General features: G+C 39.3%; 1 protein-coding gene across 1 annotated transcript in view; it reads left to right on the top strand.

The window, feature by feature from the left end:
• The window catches only part of clybl (citrate lyase beta like), a 63,779-nt gene extending 39,022 nt beyond the window's left edge, over positions 1 to 24,757 (top strand). The window contains exons 3-8 of the mRNA XM_004081449.4: positions 7,881 to 8,069; positions 16,091 to 16,192; positions 17,777 to 17,870; positions 18,210 to 18,377; positions 22,676 to 22,800; positions 23,416 to 24,757. Coding sequence (XP_004081497.2) covers positions 7,881 to 8,069; positions 16,091 to 16,192; positions 17,777 to 17,870; positions 18,210 to 18,377; positions 22,676 to 22,800; positions 23,416 to 23,523 — 786 coding nt within the window. The 3' untranslated portion in view covers positions 23,524 to 24,757. The remainder of the gene's footprint in view (positions 1 to 7,880; positions 8,070 to 16,090; positions 16,193 to 17,776; positions 17,871 to 18,209; positions 18,378 to 22,675; positions 22,801 to 23,415) is intronic.

Below are 24,757 nucleotides of genomic sequence, written 5' to 3'. Positions count from 1 at the left end.
GGTAGACTCTTTTGGTTCTTGGAATCTGGGGGGATCTTTGCAGTGGATCAGGAGGAGTGAAAGGACTGGGACTCTCAAATCCTAGCATACAATTATCGACAATTTAATGATGTGTTTTTCAAATCTTAATATGAAGCTGCAGAACTCTTTCTCCTTTGTGTTCCTTCTCGGCTTTCCACATCAAAAAAGACTTTTAACCACTGGTCTTCTTCTTTTGTTACATATTTTTGCCTGAAGAATGTGTCCATCTCAAGTGCATGAAATTATAGTAGACTTCTACTTATGGCCAACTGTCAGATAACAGAGTTTTTCAGTTAAACCTACCCCCAGAGACCTGACAGAAAGCCTCGGTCAGACTGCCAAGACTCACAAGATGTGAAAACATGAGCTGCTCGACTAGAAAATAGACCCTATCTTACCCAGATCAAAGAAAACCTTTCCCTTTCAAAATCAAATATCTATTATAATAAAGAAAGTTTCTATTAACAATCTTTTGGGTGTGCTGTGGATGAACATGGGGTCAGTATAAAAAGAAAATGAGTGTTGTAGTTCTGTCACACTTTGTTAAAAATATTTAAACCCTTTCTTTGAGTGTTTTAGTATTCATGAAGATATGTTTGTTGATAATGTACATTATTACCCTAAATGGTTTCTTTCCGCAGGTTCTTGAATGCACATTTAGTGCATGGTGTTCACACTGGACGAGCAGGGAGGGGCTTCTTCTTCTTTTTCTGCTGTTTGCTAGCGCATGTCTGTCATCTACAGCAGGAAGAATCTTGGTGCAAAATGTTGAAGTACTGCAAATCTCACTTTTTAGCAAATCTCGCTTTAGGATCTTTCACAGCTCTATTCTGATACATGAAAGACTAGGGATCGTATAATTCCAGCCGGGCTCAAACCACAATTATTCGTTTCTTCGCCACGATCAATTTTGAAACAGTTGGCACTACTGTGACTTAAATACGTCACTACCATTTCCAAGTCACTGATTGGTCAAAGTTAGACTTGGTTTAACGTTCAATGGCCGTGTGTTTTGTACGTAGAGCCTAAAAACTGTCTTAAAAATGTGCTTAGCTAAGGGTGAATGCTATAGGTCTGAACGTGGAAGCCAAAAACGCACATTTACGCGCCTCTACGTAGACTTTTCATTAAAAGTGACCGCTTAAATGCACATTGCCGATGGTGTGGTGTAAAGGTAAACTTACTTTATTTATTTTTTTTAAGCAGATGTCAGATTCAAAGTAAAGATGTATTATTTGAGAATACACCTTTCCTGTGTTAAAATCCCTAAAATGGCTGGGATAGAGAAAGCAATAAACCTTAAGGGAAAGCCAGTGAAATCCATTTTAAGCATAATTAGTACACTAATCAAACATGGGGAAATGTAAGCTGTTTTTCCGCTGTAAGTTGACAGGCAAATTTCATGATTTACAAATTTCTCCATGACGATGCTGTGACTTATGTCTTGTTGTCAAGACCTGACAGGATCACATGTAATGCTGCCTGCTTTTCAGCTGACAGAGTGAAGGCCAGAATCTCCTTCTGCTATGTCTCTGTTATCAGGGTAGCCTGAATTACACAGCCGTCTCACTCCAGCTTTCTGGAGTGGAGCATGTCACTTGTCAGAACCTATCTGTGACAACTTGAAGCCTGCTACCACACGCACACAGACACACATGCACACACACAAACACACACACACAAAACCCATGACACGCTCACTGACGATGACATACAAACAAATATGCACACAGTCACACTTCAGGCAGGCAGCTTTCACTTGCAAGAGTCTACAGCTCATTTTAAATGGCATAGCAAGTTACACAGCGGGATGCAAAGTGACAGCTCCTAAAACATCAGGACGGCAGTCAGCAGTTTCAAGCAGCCTTATCTTATTCATTCTAAACATTAACTTACTTCCTCCCAGGCAGCTGGCTGTGTACAAGAAATAGCACATTTACAAGAGAAAGCCATGGCAGTTTTTTTTCTACTTCATTCCAAAGCATTTTTGTTTCTTAAATTTAAATGTGTTGTATAAAATATTTATTACTGCACTGAGCAGTGATGCAAATTGACACAGGGGACTGTGCAAGCGTGCATATCTTACCTTTTCAAAGGCAATTTGACGATGCTTGCTTTAAGTAGCTTGACAGGAGGGCTTGACATCCATGATCTGATGGAGAAGAGGAAGCTGGTCCTGCTGTGGACTGTACACAGATCAGCTTGGACGCTCCAGTCTGATGTGGTGTCTACAAGGCAGCAGCCATGCTGTGTCACATATACACAGCACTCTGTAGGATCCTGAGCGTCTACGCTGAGGCTGTGTCTTAAGAAGCTGCCCTCCTGGAAGGTCACCCTCTCTGCACTTGAAAAGCTTCTCGTGTGCATCTATGCGTTCTGTGCCTCTGTCTGCACGGCTGTCTGATTGCAAGCTTGCTTTCCCCCGTGTCAGCCACTAATGATGAGAATGATGGAGGGAATCAAAGAGTAGATGGAGCTGACGTCGAGGCAGACTCTCCGTGGGAGACCAGGTGATTGGGGAGGGGGCTTTGAAAAAACTTGTTGGATGGCTGTCCATTAATGCAAAATATCTTCCTTTCAAAAGGTTTTATTCAAGCTTGAAGTAGCAGAGCCTATAGTGGTCAAGGTGTTTGCCAGAATATTCTCTCTTTCTTAGAGCAGAAAAAGATGGAAGGGGGTATAACGCATCACCAACTTGTCATCTAAGTGAACATTTTACTGTCAAGAATTGAGCTGTAATGCTGCAAATGGCCAAAGCAATGCCACACTCTTTGTTTGGAGTAGAAGCTTGCATTACTCCTGTCTAATTGATATATGAATGTTCCAGAGCATGGTTTTTGATCATTTCTTGATCTCTGTTTATCTAGTTTGAGTAAGGATCAGTGTGACTCTGGCCACATGAAGCTGTCTGCAGTTCTCACAGATCAGTTTTCTCTTGAAACTATGAACTGCAGAGTGACGGACAGAATTTTATCCACCAAGTAGCAGTTTTATGAATGTTGAATTATGGCTGCATAAATCGCCCCACCCGTTTTAAGTTACCACAATACTGTTACAGGTCAGCCTTGGCTTGTAAGACCAGTATGAAGATGGAAAAAAGAGAGCAGAACTCAATTTTGAGTCAAAGATCACAGTGTGCTCTTCATGTAGTGTGACAATCCCCTCCTGTCTCATTCAGGGAGGCAAAACAGAGACCAAGATGACACACGGCAGTTCAGCCTGCACATGACCCCCATTAAATCCCAGCAAATCTTTGATATGTAGTTTGATACTGGATTTTATTGATACTGGACGAGTGTTTGCAATATCAAATGCAGTTCTGCATTCCATCAGATCAGAGCTTGTGCTGTTTAATCTTGTGACCCTTGAGGGGTTCCCACAAGATCTCCCGAACAAAATCTGACTCTGGCTTTACTCGTTTTTGCAAAAAAAGAAAAAAAAAAAGATTCTTTTATCTTGTGCTTCTTTGCGCGTTCATTTCTGTGCACACATTTGTGTTTGTGCTAGCTTCACACTATCGTGTTAACTGGATCTTATTTACACCATGAAGTCACAGTTCAGTGTTTTATCACATTGTGCATCAGTTGTGACATGTCAGCTGCAGTCTTTCATTTAAAAAACTGAATTATTTTTTAATTGCTCTGTTATCTTCATCTGATTTCTAATATTACTTGATTTTTTTATATGTTTTTGTCAAATATTTGCATTAGTAAAATGAGTCCAAGTCTGATGTTGGCCAGATACATTGAGAAACGTCAGATTTAAGTTGACAAGTCGTAAGCTACTGTTTCCTTGTGGTGCTTAACTCAGACCACATTTGTCTAACAGTCTTTAGGCCAACTTTTCTCCCCGTTTCATCCTGCCCTTTGTTTCTGCAGCTCCAGCATCTGGTTCTTGTGGAGCAGCATGTGCCTCTGTGTTATTGATAGATTTTTGTGTCCCCCCCACCATACTCATTTCGTTTGATCTGATGTTGGGAGAGAATGTTGAACTGTCTACTTGTGGGTTCTTTTGGCTAATAAAAATGAGTTGTTCTTGTGTGAAAATGGTTTACAGTAATCAAGTCTCTGGTCACAAGCCCAAGTCGGATGATAGTCTCGGAAACTCACTATAACCACAAAATCCACAGGTTTTTGCTCAAATTTGCGAACAACCAGACCAGTGGAAGGCCATTGTTTGTTTAAACTTTGTCTATGAGCCATAGACATCTTAATACGTCACATTTGATTGCCATATAGTTAATAATAACAAATTAGAAACAACATTTTTTTTTCTGTTTCTTAATTTATAAAAAAAGATCAAAATGTATCACAAGTCCAAGTCATTGCGAGTGTGACAGACTAAAGACTGGTTCTTTGTTCAGAAAAAGCAGAGACATTTGTTTGCGCTCTCGAGACAACTTTTTGTCTCGTCTGGCCAGGATGTTTCCTAGTTTGTTCTCTAGTTTATGGTAATCTTAAGTGGATATAAAAGATACAGATATTTATCAAAGAATAGATCTATTACTTTGAGCAGTATTGGTTTAAAACCACAGATACAAACAAGATTATGTTGGTAAGAGGTATAAATGATATCGGGAAGGAAAAAATCGGTTTCATGAAAAACTTTGTCAGTTTCTTTTCCTGCTGTGTCTACTGTCTTTGCCTTTTTATGTACATGTGACGCAGACAAAAAGACATCCAATCAAAACCTTGCTTCTACCAAGTCAAGTCAATTGCAACTGCTTGAAGGTGAACCACACTGAGGGATGTGTTAATGTACACTAAACATATAACCCTTTTTTTCAAAAGCACCTCAAGAATACCCTAATGAATTAATATGACACACTTTTTTTAAACCACGAAGAACCTAAAGACCCAAAATGTAAGAAAAGCAAGGAAAAAAAAGATTCTCTGTTAAAAGGCATTTTCATTCATATTTTAAATATCTAGATGGTATCCATTTAAGTATCTAAAGTTAGTGGTTTATATATCGATTTGTGGACCATTTATATCTAGATGTGTATTGAATCACGTCAGAAGGAAAGACACACAGTCCTTTTTGCATAAACTAAAATGTAGCAAAAATGTAACAATTCAGGTTATATACAGTCAGGACCATAAATATTTGGACAGAGACACATTCTTTCTAATTTAGTTTCTGTACATTACCACAGTGAATTTTAAATGAAACAACTCAGATGCCATTGAAGTGCAGACTTTCAGCTTTTATTCCATTGGTTGAACAAAAAGTTTGCATAACAATGTGAAAAACGAAAACATTTTTTAAACACAATCCATTTATTTAATGGGCTTGTAAGTAATTGGGCAAATGAAATAACTGAAAACAAAATGGTGATTACTAATATTTGGTTGAAAACCCTTTGTACGCAATGACAGCCTGAAGTCTTGATGCTGGGTTTTCTCCCTCTGAATGCTCTGCCAGGCCTTTACTGCAGCGGCTTTCAGTTGCTGTTTGTTTGTGGGCCTTTCTGTCTGAAGTTTAGTCTTCAACAATTAAAATGCATGCCCAAGATGGAATCATAGACAACTGGCTGAAAGTGAACCACACTGAGGTGTGAAATAGCAAATCTCACAATTTAGGTAGTATAAAAATGTACACAACTACATTGTTTTTTTTTGTTTTTTTATATCTAATAAATGTTCTTGAATACAAAAGAAAGCAAAGTTATTCTGAAGATGTGTGGAGAAACTAACTGCAAAACCTAAATAAAAAAGATGTGAGAAATAAATGATCTAATTTTCTTTTAATAGCACTGGGAGAGTGCTATTAAAAGACTCTTCTGGACACTTCTGCACGCATTCCACTTTATGGAGTTTAATTTTGCCTCCGCATGAATTAATGTCATTTCTCTCAATTTTTAGCTAAATTGTTCCAGTTGAATTGAATTAAACACAAAAGAGCCACCGATTTCTAAATAAGTGACATTTCACTGCATTTTTAGTTAGAAAGATGGATGCTCTGTTTAAAATAACGTTTGTTTTTGTCTTTGGGTCCCTTAGGTCAGTTCCTCTGACATTTATAAGAAAAAAATCTAAAACTAATAGATATGCCTCCAAAAATGTTTTCGAAACAGATGCTGGTTTAATTTTTTTTTTTTTTTTTGAGGATAGCACTAAGGCTACGTTCATACTGCAGGGCTTAATGCTCAATTCAGATTTTTTGAAAAAGTTCGATTTTTTTGCAAGGCCATTCACATTTCCAATTAAATGCGAACTTTTGTGATCTCCTGTGTGACCGTGAAATGACCCAGAAGTGACCCCCATGCGCAGAAGAGGACTCAACGGGGAAAAACGTCACTCATTGTTTGCGGAAGTAGCTAACGTTAACAATGGATGTCAACAACAGTGTTGTCAACAGCGGAATGAGCGGGGTAGTGAACCCAGAAGGAGGATCCGCCTTCAGCCCTGGAGAAGGTCTCCCCCACGCATCTGACCACGGTCGGAAAGGTAAAAAAGTCATTGTGGGAAAGGTTCAACACCACGCTCGGCCATTTCGCTGGAAATTTTTTCAAAAACCGCCCGGTTGCGATAAGAACCCTTGAGTTTGGCCTGAATATAGCTGTCACCCCAAATATGGATCAAATTGGTGACCTAGCTTCCCTTCCACTGGTCTCAGCAGCATCGTCCGCCATGGTTGATGTTTATGTTCTCGTTCCCGCCTACTTCAACGCAGAATGATGACGTTTGTAGCGTATCAATGACGTACAGGTCGGACACATGTGGCCTGGCCGTTCAAACGGAGGTCGGATTTCAAAAGATCGGATACGTATCGGATTCAGGACCACATACCCAAGTGGCCTGGGTCACATTTGAAAAGATAGGATCTGTGTCGTTCAGACTGTCATGAAAAGATCAGATACAGGTCGCATAGGAACAAAAATATCGGAATTGGGTCGTGTCAGCCTGCAGTGTGAACGTAGCCTAAGTTTCTTGTTGATGAAGATTCGTATTCATTTAGGTGATGTCTTGAAGTTGAGTCATGGCATCTGGATTCAAGACACAAGTCAATAAGTCTAGATGTCACAACTAAACTTCCATGTCTTGAATTTTTTTTTTTTTTTACTTTTGCTGGAACTCTGAGTTTCTGTTTCTTTAGCATTTAAAAGAACCAGATTACGCAATTTAAGTATTTGGTCACAATGTTTTTTAACAGCTGACATTAAAGGGGTTTGATCCATATCCCATATATAAAAAACCTTGGAACAGACACAAACTCGCTTGTAATATTATATTTCTTGCGAACAGTTTTAAGAAAAGGGTATGAAGGCGTTTATTTAAACTGTTACTCTTAAACACCTTTTTCTTAGACAAGTGTGGCAAAATGGAGGGTTAGAGAGGAATCCCAAGCCCCAGATTGATCTTGATCTTCATACGTCATATCTTTTACAAAACTTTAAATAAACTGTATTAACAATATTTTAAATAACTTCATTCAGACTTGAAGCAGACTTAAACGTTTCTATCTTTTTTTGCCAAATGGATGTAATACCACTTTGATCACATATTTTATTTTTCTTCAGAACGCAGCGATTATTCTTAGAATCGTGCTTCGTGGCCATCATGTTTATAAAAGGGCATTTCTATTAAGGAAATTGGACTTTTATAAGACATCCCTTGTCAGTTTTTTCAATTAAACTTTGAGAAACGAGTGATCAGTGAGTGTATTTTTATATTCACACACAAACCATCAGTTAAATTACCTGGGAGTAACCATAATTGCTTTAGAATTGAATATAAGAAGTTCCCACTGATAAAACAATTGTACATTAATATTACTTCCTCAGGATGTCATGCTAGTCAATGCATCGGATCAAAGGTTTTTATTTCACGCCTGTGTTTTGTGCTTCTGTTTTGTAGGTGGAGGCCAGGGAAACCATATCTCGGATTTTGCCGGAGTTGAACCTCGGCCGGACGGAGAAGTGCGTGAGGGTGAACTCGGTTTCCAGTGGTCTAGCTGAAGCGGATCTACAGGTTATTCTGCAGGGAAGAGTTCTTCCTCCTGCTGTCATGTTACCTAAGGTGGAGGACACTCAGGAGGTCCAGTGGGTGCGTCAAAGACCCTTCTCCATCTCACAACCACTGAACAGCTTGGGATAAGACTGAAGCTTAATGAAGCCACCAGTAAACTCACAGTTAGCTACTATGAACATATGTTTTAAGGGAAAAACGGACTTACATAGCCAGTTAAATCAAAACTAGTTAAAACTACAGTGTGGAAATAGTTACTTGTTCCTATGTAATTTTGTAGGTTTACTGATCTACAAAAGTACTACGACTCTAAAAAGTTTTTTTTTACATTTTTTTTATATTTACAGAATATTAACCCAATATAAAGAAGTTGCATGTGGTTAAAAATACTATTAATGAAGTTGCTTTTCAACAAGTTAAAGATGTTTTTAGTTCCAAAACAAAACATGAATACCAGGATTACCAGGTTTCTAAACATCTTAGCTGCGATTATTGTCTTTTTTTAATTTTTATTTTCTTTAAGGTTGTGAGTGTGACAGTCCCTTTCGGGGTCATGGGTTGCTGGAGGCTATCCCAGCAACTTTTAGGCAAAAGTGGGCTATATCCTGAACATGTTGCCAGATTGATGCAGGGCCACACACACTCACATGCACACCTATGGACAATTTGGAGTGATCAGTAACCTATGAAGCATGTTTTTGGACTGTGGGAGGTTCAAGTTTAAGGTTCAAGATGTGCAGAGCAGTCAGGATCTGTGACCCTTAATGGGCAAGGTCATGATTAAAGGCTATCAGGACTCATTTTCAATGTCCTGGGGCCTCATTTATAAATCTTTGCGTAGGATTTGCGTCAGAAGTGGCGTACGGATGAAACATAGGACGTGCGTACGCACAGAAATATTCGGATTTATAAAACCGTGCGCACGCACATCCTACGCATCTTTCCCTTAATAAATCACAACCAATTCTAAATGCTGCGCAGCTTTTGCGGCCTCATGACGCGCCCATAGTTGCCCATAAATAGTCCGTGAAACGCCCACAAATGAATATTCATTGATTGCAAAACCATGGCACACACCGAGAGGAAATGAAAAAAACGTAACTTCACTCAATGTGAAGTAGAATTTATCGTTGGCGAGGTGGAAAAGAGGAGAAAAGTGTTGTTTGGAGGGCACAGTGTGGGCATTACTAATGCCAAAAAGCCACGTGAGTGGCAGACGCCGTTAATGCTGTAGCCTCACAACCTCGGACTGTGGTTAAATAAAAAAGAAATGGTCGGACATCAAAGTCGAGGCAAAAAAACGTCTAGCGATGCATCGCCAGAGTGTCTCTGCCACGGGGGGGGGGTACACCGGAGCTGACCCCTCTTGTTGAGAGACAAGCGGCAAGAATTGGGGAATCCCTTAGTGGAGTGGTGACTGAGGCGCAGGGGGACGCCGACGCACCAGATGCACCGGGTGACACACCCCCAAAAGCCCGCAGAGCTCCAACAGGACGGCTCGAAGAAGTCGGAACCGGCTCATAAGCCAGTCGTCCTCGTTTGCCAGCACATCTTCTTGCTGTCTAAGGATGCGTTCACTCCGAATTCTTCCATTTGCCACATCTTCTAAGAGCGCAAGATCAGCCATTGTGCGTCATTACGCATTGTGATGGGGCATTTTATTTCCCTCCATTTAATCGCTACAGATGTTGGTAATAATCGACGTGGAAAAGGGAAATTGTTCAGCGCAAATGTAATTTCTTGTTGCTTTCTGAATGGTTGAGACATACGCCATACATTGTTTTATCAAAAATAAAACAAACTAAAGGCATATGCATGAATACCAAAATTCTGTAGCTTATGAAGACATGTTTTACTATGTAAACAACTTTCCCTAGTGGACAATTAATGCATCTCTCTCTATCTATCCATCTGTCTGTCTGATTGCACCTATATCTGCTCCGCCAGACGGACACACTGACGAGAATATCAGTTTTGTACATTATTTCGTTCTGTTAACTATATTATTTATGAGGATGAATTGCACAACATGCCAATATTGCAGAACATATTTCACTTTTCTTTTTTCAAATAAGTGTTCATTTGAATTTCTGTTGTAATTTTCGTTTGATTTTTTTTATTTGTTTCACTGCTGATCGATCAAACAGGTGTTCGTGTAGCTGTTAATTGTAAGACTTGCTTTGTGAAGTCTTCATGTTATTTATGAGAGGCAGTATTGTCATTTTCACTTTCACGTGTTTCTTCCATCTGCCGACGGTGTCGCCGTTTCTCATTTCACCCGTTTTTGTGCGAACGCCTGGGTCAGAGCTTGCGTGAAGAACCGCACATTTTCCCGTCAAGTTTGCTTTTTATAAATCTCAACTATTGCGTAGAGAGTGGCGTACGCCTTCTTTTGTGCGTACGCAACGTTTATAAATGAGATGGCACATTCTCCCAAGATTTTAAAGGCCCTGAAACAGATTGGCAAACCATTTAGGGCACATGTGTCAAACTCAAGGCCCGGGGGCCAAATGTGGCCCTCCATGTTATTTAATGTGGCCCGGGAGAGCATAAAAGTTTTTAATTTCTTAGAATAAAGAATAAAAATTGGTGTGTGTTTATTCATATCTAGAGGGGATCAGACTTGAAATATCGGATTGGGCAACTAAACATTAGGACTTAAACACTGTCCATATAACCTAACCTGACAGAATTAAATGTAAAAGGATTTATGCTAGAGCAACAAACAAACATGTTTTCTATGCAACTGGAATTGTCACTTTAAAAAGTTATGACACATAAATAAATGAGTTATTTAACATGAAGGAGTAGTTACATTTATTTTTCACTACATTTAGTTACATATATAAGTTATATCTGGCCCTTTGAGGACAACCACTATGTTGATGTGGCCCTCTGTGAAAATGAGTTTGACACCCCGGATTTAGGGTGTACTTCGTCCAACAGTAGCTCACATAGGCTCCAACAAACCTGGGAGGGATTCAGCAGGTTTGAAACATGGATGGATGAAAGATTTTAGAGTACAAAGTCTTAAGCACCGGCCCTTCGCCACAATAAAGTTGCCATGTCCCTTTAGTTAAAAGCTCCCAAAGCATAATGTTTCCTCCTCTGTGCTTCCCTATTGGGATGATGTCTTTAGGGTTATGGTCCACCTCCAAACATGGGGAGATGAGTTGACACCAACAAGTCCATTTTGGTTTAATTTGCAGAGAAGCATCTTTTCCCCAGAGACATTTATTTTGCAAACAGACTTGAAGAACATGGTCCCTACCAGCAGCGTAGGGTCTCATTTCAAGGCAGCAAATGATGTTACTAAGGGTTTGTTTAGTGAGTTTGATCCCGACTGCACTGAGATCCTGATTCTTTACCTTTGCACTAATCATTCTTACCCAGTCAGGTTGAATTTTGCATGTAGCCCCAGGCTAAAGTGACTAATGATTGGTTTTTATTTTCATTTGAAAACAGTTGTTCTAATAGTTGTCTTCTTCTCATCAAACCTTTTGCTAAAGTTCTACAGATCTACTTTCTTTCTTTGACGTTTTTTCTGCAGAATTACTTAAGAACAATTTGTTTATAAATCACAGACGCCTATTTTCTTTTAAACATCTATACCGATGACGACACTTGGATGAGTGGTGAAACCTTTCAAGGAAGGATTTTTTTAGCTTTATGTCTTCAAATGAGAAGAAAAGAAGTTTGTTCTGTAAACCTGGGAGCGTAATATGCGATAACACTGATAGACACATCTAAGGCACACCTCTCCTAATATTTTTAATGATCTATTTAAACCCTTTCGCAATTAATCTGCTTTTCATAATAATATTTCCCTTTATAAAAGAAGAAGACAAAGACAGTTTTCATCCAATAAAAACAAAAAATATTTGACCATTTTCAAGTAAAATGCAAGTTAAATACAGTAAAAATGCAAACTAATATAAGGCAGGTTGCTGAAAAATGAACTAAAAGCTTCTCTGAGTAAGATTGTCTTTAGAAACTTTAGTATGAAAGGCATTAAAAAAAATGTTATTTTTGGTTTTAGACCTAACCTAAATCTTTACATTTTAGCTATAATTTTACAAAAATCCAACTTTGCATAAAATGTAGCAATTTTCAAAATTTCCTAATGTACAGATGCCTTCATGCCTTGTCACTTCCTTTTTTTCTTTATAAAAGATTGTTTCACCAAATTGATCTTTCGACTAATGGCTCCTTTTTGATTTTTTTTTTGGAACGGGGGCTGGCCGTGCCTTTGGCTTTCTATAAAGGGGTTCTGCACGGATGTCAAGTCCCAAAAGGTCAAGAGACAGTGGCATCATTAATGCAGAGCATTCTGATTAGCTCCATATGCTCCCCTTACCTGTGAAGACCTTCTCTTCTTGTTGGGGTAAAAGCAATTTCAAATACATTTAAATTTTAGTTCAAATAAATTGTTTAAAAAACCAGCTAGAGCTGATGTTCCTCTCTTTTTATGCATGTGCTTTTACAAGCTAATATATCCTAAAAGCTTTAATTAAATCAGTAGTGAAAGGCATGTGTGAGGCTGTGAGTGCAGTGTTAATAAGTGCGCACACACACACACACACACACACACACACACAAACATAGATATGTACAAATGCATGGTTCTGGGGCAGGAGCAGGAAGTTTTTAACTAGTGGTTTTAATTAGAACACGTCTATTTCCTGCTGCCCTTTCTTTCTCCCAAGTATAATTGCTGACAGGTGTTCACAAATTCCCCCTCCCTTCCAGCTTTTCAACCTTGCTTGTTTTGCCTTCCCATTTAAAAAAGTCACTGGACTGTTGAAACACTCATTACGACATCGTTACGTTTGTGTTGGAGGGAAATTTGTCTGGATTATTTTCATAAAAGGGATTACTTTTATTGTACTTTGAGAGTAAAACTTGGTTATAAAGTTATCTAAGTTGTTATTTACTTTAGTAACCAACTCTAATTCAGCTTTCACATGGGTTTTATTGTGTTTCTGCATATGCAGGTGGATTGAAACGTTCTCTTTTCTTCTCTCTGCCTCCAAACTTCTTAAGCTTCTCTACTATGCTCGTCACACTGCAAAGAGAGTTAGCTTAAAAATAGGAAAAATCAAAGGAAAGTAGCGAAATCATCTGTCATTTTTACTCAACAAGAAATCGGACAAATAAAACATTTAATCTAGAAACGAAGTTTCAAAAAAGCTTTAAAAAAATAACTTTAAAAGGTTAACTATTTGATAGAATTGTTCTACAGCCTACTTATAAGGTTTTTTGTTGCTAGTTCTAAGCAAATGGTTTGCATTTTTTGAGTTTTCATACCTAATTGTAGTTCATTTTGATTAGTGACAAAAACTAGTGTAATAAGCGGAAATTTTAGAACAAAATGAGAATACCATCTTAGTAGAATCCTCATAACATCTAAATTTCACATTTGTTCTTAGAACATAAAACTTTTTCTTTCCAAAATAATGACAATAAATGCAAGTCTAACTTTATTTATGTGACTTTGAAATAACATCCTTACAATTGAACCAAAACTATTACAGTAAAATTGAGTTTATGAGTCTTAAATTGAGTTTTTCTATTGTCAAGAGTTTGAAACAAAATGTTTTCGACTCATTTGAATAAAAATGTCCATATTTCTAGATCCTAGGTCTTAATGAGACAAAACATTCTCAACTGTTGAATTTGGGAAAAGCCTGGAAAGGTGTAGAGCAAAGAGAAGTTAAAACAACTTAAAACCCGTTAAAAATATAAATATACCTCTTGAATATGTAAAAACAAGGTTTTTAAATCTTTGCAAGTATCAAATAGTTTGCAGACGTGTGTCTGATTCTCCCCACTCTTGTCAGACGGGGTAGTAAATCCCTCACTTGTTTATTTTTCCACTTATTTTATTGATTTTGGCACAAGAACCTTCAGACTGATTTGTCACTCTAAGATGGACTTGCTTGTTTCTCTTTGTGCGCAGACCTTTTGCCGTGTCTTTTCTGCTCTCCTCCAGCCCTTGTGTGACTGACAGGCCTTATTGGGCTGTAACAGGCGTAACTCCCTCCTTTGTCTGGGGACAATTGTCACACAGATTCGGAGCCGTGTGCATTCTTTGTCCGTCGCACTATTTGGTGTGCGCTGGGACAAAAAGAATCGCACCCTGTCCCGCTCCTCCTCCTCTACTCCTCCTACTATCCCCTCCCCTCATCCCTTTCGCTGCTTCCCCTCTGTGAAATGAACACTTCAGCAGGCCGGAAACATTTAATCTGGCCCCCTTTTGAAGAAAATTAATTGAAACTTGTCCCACTCCAGCCTCATTTTCTGAAGCTCCATCTCTCCCTCCTTCTCTTTTCATGATTTGGAGACAAAATTGTCAGAGGCCTTGTTTGTAGGGTGGCGGTGAATGGTGAAAAGTGGCGTTTTATTATTATTTTTTTATTTCCTTCTTTTTACTCTTTTCATCAATTCACGGGCAAACAACGCCTTGAAGGGGCATAGCTTTTAGAGCTAATGGTTTCTGTGTGTGTCTGAGTAACAGGCACTAGATTACCTCTTTAGCAGCGTAAATAAGAGCCTCAAAGTGTATAATAGCTGAAGATGAGAGTCCCACAAAAGGACCGAAATGTAATCATTGGGGACGCCGCGTCTTTTCCTGCACTACAATCGGAAGCTCATCCAGCCTTGTAGAGGTTTGGGGGATCCCCACAACGGGCCGTATCGCTCTAGTTTCCTCTGTCACAGAATTAGGTTTATCTACACCCACTTTTCACACTGCCTCTCAGACTCCCACACCCATTTCTGTGTTGGCGAAGACAAGTAGGGAGGGGGGCATATTATGCTAAGCCCCCAGCGATAGTTTTTATGTTGCCATAGCAGCCTTACTCCCACAGGGTTGTGACCTCAGATGATTACAGTACAAAGCCTATTGGGTCTTGAAAACCTCTTTGAAGATGAAAAGTCTTTGATGGTTTGTATTTATGCAAATCTCTCAGATATTATTTATCCAACTGCGATTGAATAGAGAGATGATTAAAATTGGCCCTATTTTTGAAATCCTTCAATGGAGGCCCACTCTTTCAGAGTGGTGAGTGCAGGCGCACGGGCTCACTTTGGGTTGTACCTGATGTTATTTATAACCATCTTTTTTTTCCTCCCCTCTTGTGACACACAAGGATAAAAAAGAGGAAGAAGGGGAGTGTGGAGACAGACATTTTTACTTTGAGCATTTGCACTCTTTTCTCTTTTCTCTTTTTCCTTCTCTTTTAGTCTGGCTTTGAAAGGAAATATCTGACCGTGGGGGCTTTTGTGTGTTTCCAGATGATAGATTTAGGAATTTGGGCTTTCCCACTGGCAGTCCAAGGCTAGCTGTGAGCTGGTCTGTTGGAAAAAATTGGAAAAAGCTTTGGTCTTCAAACAACTGAACTTGGTTTTCTAAAGCCTTACTTAGGTGAGCTTGCATATTAGCAGAAGTTGTGTCGAATAGAGGGCTCACAAAAGTGTCATATCACACTGGAGTGTTGCTCACGTCTCTCTGTTCCCTGCAGTAGAGGAGGAATGCAAAACAGAATAATGCACCTGCTTGTTTCCTTTCTCTTTTCTTTATAGTACTGCATGAATTCCTGCATCTTCTTGCTTTCTCAAGGGAGTTCAAAGAAGGAAGAATGAAACATGGAATGTAAAATATTTGTGTTGACCTCTTTCCGTTTGCTTTCTTGTTCTGGCCCTCTCTGCGCTTCACGAAGGACTTAACTGGTAGCAGCGCAGCTAATAAAGTTGTCAACATTTGATTAAAAACCCCATAACTGAAGCTGCACGTTCTTTAGCTGAGGTCTTTTTTGTTTTACATAATCAGCAAAATCTAACTGACCATGTAGTTTTATGCATCCAAAAATAAAATGATGATTTTTTTTTTAATCTGATTTAATTTAAACCAATTAAATTTGATAGAAAAAAAATACTTGAACTTAGTTCAAGACATACCTGCAGTTTCTCAAGGTGTTTGTACAAAACCTTAGAACCAAATCAGCTTGTTGTCTTTCCAAGAGGTTTAACACTTTGTCAACACACCAACAGTAGTTTTTGCTAATGACTGTTGTCTGAGCTGGTCCTCGTGTGCTCAGTTTGTTGACAGGTTTCTGCACCACTTGAAAGGACGGGAGCTGACGGAGCCCATCCGCCTGGTCACCTTTGTGGAAACCGCTGTGGGCCTGCTTAATTTAAGGGTAAATTGAACCTCCCCACATACACACTCAAGAAGAACAACAAAAACTAGAAATGCACACGTAAGATGTTTTTCTGTTTGTCTTTTGTTAGTGCGCAGACACACTCCCTTTTCAAGTTGACGCCCCTGTCCTCTGTCTCTGTTCAGACAAGCTGCCATTTTTAATTATTACTGTGTTAGGATCCCAGTCGTGAAAAAGTTCTTGATCATAGTCTGGCCAACATTAAAGCCATTTCAGTCGTGTCGCTGTGTGACCTTCGCCTTCGTGGGGATAAAGGAAGGGTTTGGGGCATTTGGGGAGAAACCAGCTGGCCATCCTCCTCTCACATTGTTTTTCACTTCCTCTGTCTAATTCTGCTACTGTGTTTGTGCTTATGAGTGTGTACATGTGTGTTGTGATGGCAGGGGGTGCTTCTGTGTGCTTTCTTGAGCACACCCTGTATTTTTGCCCAGACTGAACCCCAGGTTACAAATATAGAAAAAAAAAAAGAAGAAAACATCAGCGTGGCACAGCTAGTGGTGATATTAATTTGAAGGTCAACAAAAGCAGGAAAAACATTCGTTGCCACTGAAGAGTTTTTTTTCTTTACTTGATAATTGTAGATGCAGCTCTGAGCTTCTGCTGTTTGAAATGTTTCTGTGACCAAGTTGCAATTATTAATGTTTACACCATTTTATGTAAAATACCAGATTTTTCCGTAGGTAGTTTAGTTTTTAAGCTCTTGTTGCAATTAGTAATAAAATATATATCACATTTTCTGCAAAAGAACGCTCCGTCTATGAATGGTCTATTTTCCAACTTTTGTCATATAAAGATAGCCATGAGTCAGTCAGATTTTATCATCACAGTAATTCTAGAACTTATCTGTAACATGCTACAAGTTAGTCACGTTAGAGGCTGTTCACAATACCCAACCTTCTTTGGAGCACTTAAAAAAACAGACCGATTCACTAAAACAAACGTTGCTGTGACTACGCTAACTCCCAACCTTGTTGGTAACACATAAAAAAACACAGCACGACACTGCTATGCATTAGCCGCCTTAGCGTATTTACAAAAACACACAACCTTGTTTGCAACTTGAAAAAACCAGACTGACATTTTGACAGAGCGGTGTGTACTTCTCTCAAAATTGCTTTGACATCACAACCAGAATTAATCCATAAATAAGGGATTCAGAATTATAGGGTGTACTGTCTTTTTTTAATTTTTTTTATTAAGGCTTTTAAGTGCACCTTACAGTACAGAAAATACGATATTAACCTGCAGAAGATAAGATAAGTCTTACATCTTAAAAAATATGCACTAAAATTTATTACATGTATTGTTATAGAAGAAAAAACAATAGAAGGAAACCTAATAAAATATTTGTTTACCTAAACTTTTGCATACGAAATGTGACATTTTGAAAAAACTATTAACCCCCCAAAATGTAATGTTTTGATATTTTTAAGAAAAATACCATCACAGATTTGGAAGTAATAATTTTTACGACCACAGACATCTGTGGATTCAAACATATTGCTCTGTTCCGTTTGAGTTCTGTGCACCGCTTTCACGCTAATGCACACATTATTTCTCCAGGCTGTGTGTGAGGAATTTCGGCAACTTGCCCCCCAGGCTGGACTTCATCATGATGGTGTGGTGTTTGGCTCAGACGACTTCTGCGCCAGCATCGGTACCTGCTCCAGATGTAGCTTCAAGCTTTTTACCTTTTAATAACTTTGTTTCTGGTCTTTGGCAAAGAATGTTAGAGGTGATACATTTCCTATATGCCAATTCAGAAGCTTTCTCAGAGATCTCTAATGTTGGACTGGAGAACAAAAACTGTTTAAAAACAATTCATAAGACATGGTGGTTAAAAATCCCAGCTGAAGATTGAGAGAGGAGTGGAAAATAAAAAAAAGGTTTACTCTATTCAAAAAGCAAGTTTTTTTCCCACTTTTAAGGAAAAGAAAAAGGGTTTACAAAACTGCAAACTTTCAGGTTTCTATTGCAAAACCATCATTTTCTTTAGGTGCCACACGGACAAGAGATGCCAAAGAGCTCCTGTACGCGAGACAGAAGGTGGTTGTGACGACCAAAGCATTTGGGCTGCAGGCCATCGACCTGGTTTACATTGACTACAAAGATGTGGAGGGACTGAGGCAACAGGCCAGAGAAGGAGCTCTTATGGGTTTCACAGGTAAAGATTCTGTTCTTTTTCTTAGTTCTTAAAAAATCTTCAGAAGCATTAATGAGTTTTTGCTCTTCTTTTCTTAAAAAAAAAGGTCATGACTGTCTTGGAATGTGGAAAATAAAAGTAACCCCTGGAAAGTTGCAGAAAATGTTCAGAACTTCAGGCCCACTCTGATGAAAATTGTGTTTTTGGGTGTTTATAACATGTTCTGATGATGGAGGGCATATTTGTTTATTCAAATTGTTGTGAGTCAGGAACAAATGAAAACATGCTGTTTAAAAAAGATTGTATTTGCGACGTATAAAAAAGCCTTCTGCTCCGCTCCATTCTGATGCAGACAAATAGATCCGTGTACGTCTTTGTTTTCCTCGTTTGAGCTGTCATCTGGCTCAAAACTGTACGGCTGATAGCTCCAATATTGCTCGTCATTTTTGTTCTATCGGTAATGTTAGGCTGGGGGTGTGTGCAGCTGAAAGTTAGCTGGAGTGCGTGTAAACAGATGGATGATAGGAAGTGTTGGTAGGCTTACTCTGCACCAACCGTCCCGTCCAAAACTCAAAGGTGAATTTCTAATGAGCTACTGCTGCCCTGCCATGTCCAACACTGTTTTTTCTTTTAATTATGGCTAAAAACGGCATCATGATAATTAAAAGACCTCTGGAAATGCTTTTATAATAAATCAAAAGATGATTGGAGTGGGACTTTAGACATGATGTTGAGATTTCTGAATTGTGATTTGTGATTTCAAACTGATGTAATCAATATATCTGATCTTAAAGTCCCACTCCGATTATCTTTTGATCTATTTTTAAAGTGTTCCCAGTGGTCTTTTAATTTTGATTTGGCAGAATAAAAAAAGTCATTTTCTAGGACATAGTTTCTGCAGAGCGGCAGTAGTTTATCAAAAATTTGCCTCTGAGTTGTGGCCGGGACTGTTGGCGCGGAGTAAGCCTGTGCTCATTTCCCATGAGTCCTTTGCTTGCACTCTCCTGCCAGCTTACAGCCCATCACATTAACATTAGCGGTGCAGCAAAAACGGCAAGCAATATTGAAGCTATCCAGGCATACAGCTTTGAGCCAGATTCCAGCTCAGACGAATACCAAGACGCTAATGGATCTATTTGTCTGGAAGTTGATGCATCAGAATGGAGCAGAGCAGGGAGTTTGTGGCCCCCCATTTTATGTAACAACTACAAGGTTTTTCGAAAGGTTTGGTTTTTTTTTGTCTGTTCCTGATTCCCAACGTTTGAATAAAAATAAATTCTGTCAACTTTCTATATATTTGTCCTCCATCATGAAAAAAAATCCACAAGAACATGTTAAAAACGCCAAAAACACAATTTTCATAGGAGTGGGGCTTACAACACCTTTTTTTTTTCTTTTCTGATGTCACAAATGTTTGGTTGACTCAATTTTAAAGTCACAATTGTATTGACAACTTAACCTAATTAACCTATCCAGTTTGACTGTTTGGAAACTAAAAGAGCAGAAGCTTCATACAAATTTGAAAGTTAAGGAATAAGTCCAAAAGACTTGTGAAGTCATCTAAACAGACAACATGCACACAATAATAACAATAATTTCTAGACAATAACCAGATTTTTACAATAACTTTGTCATATATTCCTGTTTTTTCTTTATCAAACAGAAGCGTGTAACTGTTTGAAATCATCTCTTTAATGATTCTATAAGCTAAAAGCATGGTCATATCATTGGATGGGAATGCAATATTTACTCAAGTTAGCCTCACCGTTTTCATTTGCTTCTTTATCAGAACTCCTCCCTTTTTTTCTGTGGTTTTATGCTTGAGAAAGTTCAGTCCAGTGCTTTCAAACCCGAATTCATCCACAATCCTAAATGTAAACTATGGTTGATGCACTATGGCACAGCAAATGTTTCTTTAAGAACACACGACTCTGAAAAGAAACGCATCCAATTAAGTCGAGTCCTGGTGCTTCCACAGTGACATCAAAACCTTCATCAGAACAAAAGGCCAAAGCAAGGAAACGTTAAAAAAAACACATTAATCATGAGGATTCAACATGAATTCAGATGCATTTGCTTGCATGCAAATGTGATGTTTTTGTTAGAATAGTGGTTCTGTCTGACAACTTTATTTTTGTTTTTTTTATTATCTTAAAAAAGGTTATTCAATCTAAAATAGTTCTTGTTCATGATTTTACTGTAAAATTCTAAAAAAAGAAGCACTTTTCATATTTTTCTCTCTCTTCATTAATATAGATTTTTATGTCTCTTTTATTGTGTTTTAAATAAAAGGTAATGGGGCAAAAATGTAGCTGTAGTGGAGAAAAATAATCAAGATCCACTTGACGTCCATGTTTAGTTATTTTACATTTAACATCAATACACTCAGATGACCTCTTTTTATTTGTCTTGGAGATTTACACCGAAGTGTAGAATTTAAAATAAATCATTTTTATTTCATAATTATGCATCAGTTTTTAATCCAATTTCATCAAGTATATGCCAGAAGAACTAAAGTCAAAGGAAGAAGTAGATTTATTCACTAAACTGTTCAGTTTGCTATATAACAGACTCACTCAAAGTACTGGATTAGTGGTTTACAAGCCATGGGCAATCTGTATAATCTTGGTTAGTAGCTATTACTTGCCAGAGTATGCTTAAGCTATAATACTGTACAGCCTTAAGCCTCTACCTGTGCAGTAATTGACCTTGACAGCATAAGCTAAGTACAGCACCCATTAGTATGGTGGAGGAACACATGTCAAACACAAACAGCCAGTAATCCGTGCTGGTAAACTGGTAGTGCCGAGATTAACAGATGTCAAAGGTTTGGCAAAAGTAATAATTTAGGGAATGTTATTTCAACTTTTTGAGTTCTTGATCTGGTTTGAAGCTAAGAGAACACAATGTTCTCTGTGAGGGGGGAGAAAAAAGAAAAAGATAGCGGCTCCTCTTTAAAATTCTCAGGACCACATTTTACCTCGATCCCCAGGAACCAACTCATCATTCGCCTGAGAGCCCTTTGCTAAATAGCAATCCTCCAATAAGATGCCAGACCCACATGGCGGCCCAGGATTGGCTGTAGGGCACGAATGATGTATTTTAGGAGAACCAATGGGTTGTAACCGAGGGCACCTGAGTCACCCCTTAATGGTCGTTCCCCCGTTGTTCAGAACAGCCACACACACTCATCTCTGACATGAAGGGAAACATTGGTAGAGTACATTGATACCTGGCAATTTCTGTGTGGAAACAAGCTTTGAGCTAAAACAGGTGGCAGAGGAGGAAACTGACCCACAACTTTGAACACACACAGCAGTCCTTCACTGGTATTTACTGTTATATAAAATAAAGGCAATTACTCACAAACCTATTTATGCAAACTGGTTGTGTTTTGGAGATCGTTGTTAACCTGTAACTAATCAGCAGCCGAAAATGGTTTTTCAGTGTCTGTTTAGATTAAATGGCAGTAAATTGGTGTATTTTATTTCCTCTATAGTTGGTCCTACTACTGCTTTTCTGAGGTTAACTGGGGTGAGCAGTACTAGCTCCTCTCCTCCCCCTTTTTTTTCCCCTTCCCCTCCTCACTTTTTTCCCCCCTCTTCTTTTTTCTGCCTGCCCCTGCATCCCGCACGCTCGGCCACCTCGAAGGATTTGTTGTTGGCGACAGAGCTAAGCCCTAAAGTGTCGAGTTCCCGCTGGCTGCTGCTGCGCCGCCGTTTTCACGAGACGCTCCATAACCTTAACTTATCAGTACAAGTTTTGATCTGCCAATGTACACGGGATTACGTCTGTGGAGTTCACCCACATTAAACTAAGATTAGGGTGATGGGGTTGTTGTCGCCTAAACTCGGTTCCTCTTCTGTTTCATCTTTCTGAATTCCACAGAGACTTTTTTGAACTTGCATGTTTTGGTTTTTAAATATTCTTGTCATCTTTATTTCGATGAATGTCTCTGCTCCTGTGAAGCAGTAAAACAGTGAATTTCTTTGTGATCTGTGAAGTTTTTGCTTAAAATGAAGGCTGCAAGCAGAACAAAAACACTTCCTATTTACCATGATGCATCTTTTCTTCCTCTGCCACTATTCCAACTCATCTTAGCGCCACATGACAGTCAAATGTCCCCAGCCTCATGCAACTTCTATTTTTTTTTTTTGTTACGATGAAATAAATACCGGCTGCACACAGAGACTGATGGTTTGCACAAACGAAAATTGTAGTTTTCTTCTTAATGTTTCTAGAAGTATTTTTTTTTCTTTAAAGTATTTGAGTGTGCTGCAGGAATTAGAGCGTTTTTTTTTTTTTTGTTTTTTTTTCAGGGAAGCAGGTGATCCACCCAGGACAGGTCCAAGCTGTGCAGGAAGAATTTTCTCCAAGTCAGGAGCGGATCCAGTGGGCCAAAGAGCTCATCGCTGCTTTTGACCAACACCAGAAGGAGGGAAAGGTTATGATAACACCTTATTTTTTCCCTTCTTTGGTAGGGGCATCAAACAGAACTAACACGTCTTTCCAAAACCGACGTTTTGGTGCAGAAAAAGATCTCGATGAGCGTTTTTCTGCTTTGATAAGAATTCTGTCTTTTTTGTGTGTACACCTCTGTAACTCCAAAGAAAACATACTGTACACCCCTGGGTGACTCTCAGAGACAGCTCAGTAGAGTGAGGGGGAGGTGGGCCAATTAAGTGTACAATATCATTGTTCCTAATTTAGTGCATGGTTGGATTCTGTGTGTTAAGCTCTGTGGGCTATCTGCTGAGGTAATGCACAATCTGCCCGCTCTTCCCTCACTGCCAGGCCCGCTCCTGGTAAGAATCGCCCGAGGGATTCAGATCTTCCCCATCCCTCTGCTGCAGAGTGTGTTTCTCTGTGTGAGCCTAATGTCTTGAGCAGTGTTATAGTCCCTTTTGTCTTTCAGTACGGCCGCTTTTTCATAAGTCTTCCCCTCTAAATATTGACACTATTCTGGTTGGATTTCTAAAGCGCTTTAGCCAGTGTGGAGCGACGGCTGCTGTGTGAGCATTGTTGAAATGATGTGTTTCTTTTCTGCAAACTTCCTCAGGGTGCGTTCACCTTCCGTGGCAGCATGATTGACATGCCCTCGCTGAAGCAGGCTCAGAACGTTGTAGCGCTGAGCGCCACCGTGCCAAAGGAAAATCCCGACGTGTGAGTGGAGAAAGGAGGAACCGCGGGGATGAAGACGCTTCCAGATTTGGCTTGAAGGCTCATCACAACATACAAATACAGCTCTTCCGGGTCATCCCCAAATGCTTAATTTCTGTTGATTTGATTGACTGGGAAAATATGTTACAATTTTACAGAAGCAAAAACAAAAAAACTTTTGACTTTGCCTCTGGAGACCCCACCAAGCGCGGCCGGCGTGTGTTGCGGTGGGCCGTATCCATCCCCTCCAGCCTGAGCGCTTTCACCGTCTGCCTCTCTCTTGAGTTATGATGAATGCTCTTCCCTCAACAGGCCACGCTCAGGGCAGAAGGGTAAACAAACAAATCAAGCCGTTGTTCAGGGTCTATTCACTGCGTCCCAGCCTTGCAGTCAGATCTCAGCCCCCCCTGCTCACGGCTCGACTCACAAACTTCACAAAAGAAGATGTAAACTCACCGTTCAGCTTTCCTCAGTGCTCAGAGCAGCTTTTGGTGGAACTGCTACTCTTTATGCACTGATTGGGTAAATACACCAACAATAAAAAGTGCTTTGGTAAAAAAAAAAAAAAAAAAGTGCAGTCATGTCCACGTCTGACTTGCAGAGACTGCGAAGTGGGTGTGATGTTGGAATCAGACAGATTAGTGGCCATGTTGCGGCTGTAGACCAGGACCGGGCCTTTGTCTCTGTGACTGCGGATGGGAGGATAATTGAGGGGGTGTTGAATGGTTAATAGTGCCATTGGTGACCATGGTAATGAAAGGCGCCATACCTCCTCTACCCCACCTCATCCACTCGTCCTTCTCTGTGTCTCTCCTACTGTATGATCTATTGTGTCTGGGGCAGAGCGGGGGTCTGTGCCAGGCCAGACAAAAAATATGGAAGCCCGTCCAGCCGGAGACCCGGACAGTAAGCTGTCTTTTTGGATTTGGGCCATGTCTTTATCCTCTTAAATGTATTTTCATTCACTTTTTTTGATGTGATCTGACATTTGTTGGTAAAGAAACTTATTGGTGACTTTTGCTGCGTGGAATTAAAAAAAGATGTGAATAGGGTTCATGTTTGAAGCGTTCATCTCTTAAGCATTAATTTTAAAAGTTATTTTGCCTGAATTACTTGATTTTGTGTGTTCTATACAACTTGAACCAATTCTATAGTGACTGATTTTTTTTTTTTTTTGCTATAAGTTCAGTAACATTTTTTTTATATTTCTGCCTAAGATCAATAAAAATATTACCAAAGAA

This window comes from Oryzias latipes, chromosome 21 (assembly GCF_002234675.1).
Source record: "Oryzias latipes chromosome 21, ASM223467v1".
Taxonomy (NCBI): domain Eukaryota; kingdom Metazoa; phylum Chordata; class Actinopteri; order Beloniformes; family Adrianichthyidae; genus Oryzias; species Oryzias latipes.
The sequence above is the reverse complement of the archived record's forward strand: the minus strand, read 5'-3'. Positions and strand labels throughout refer to the sequence as shown.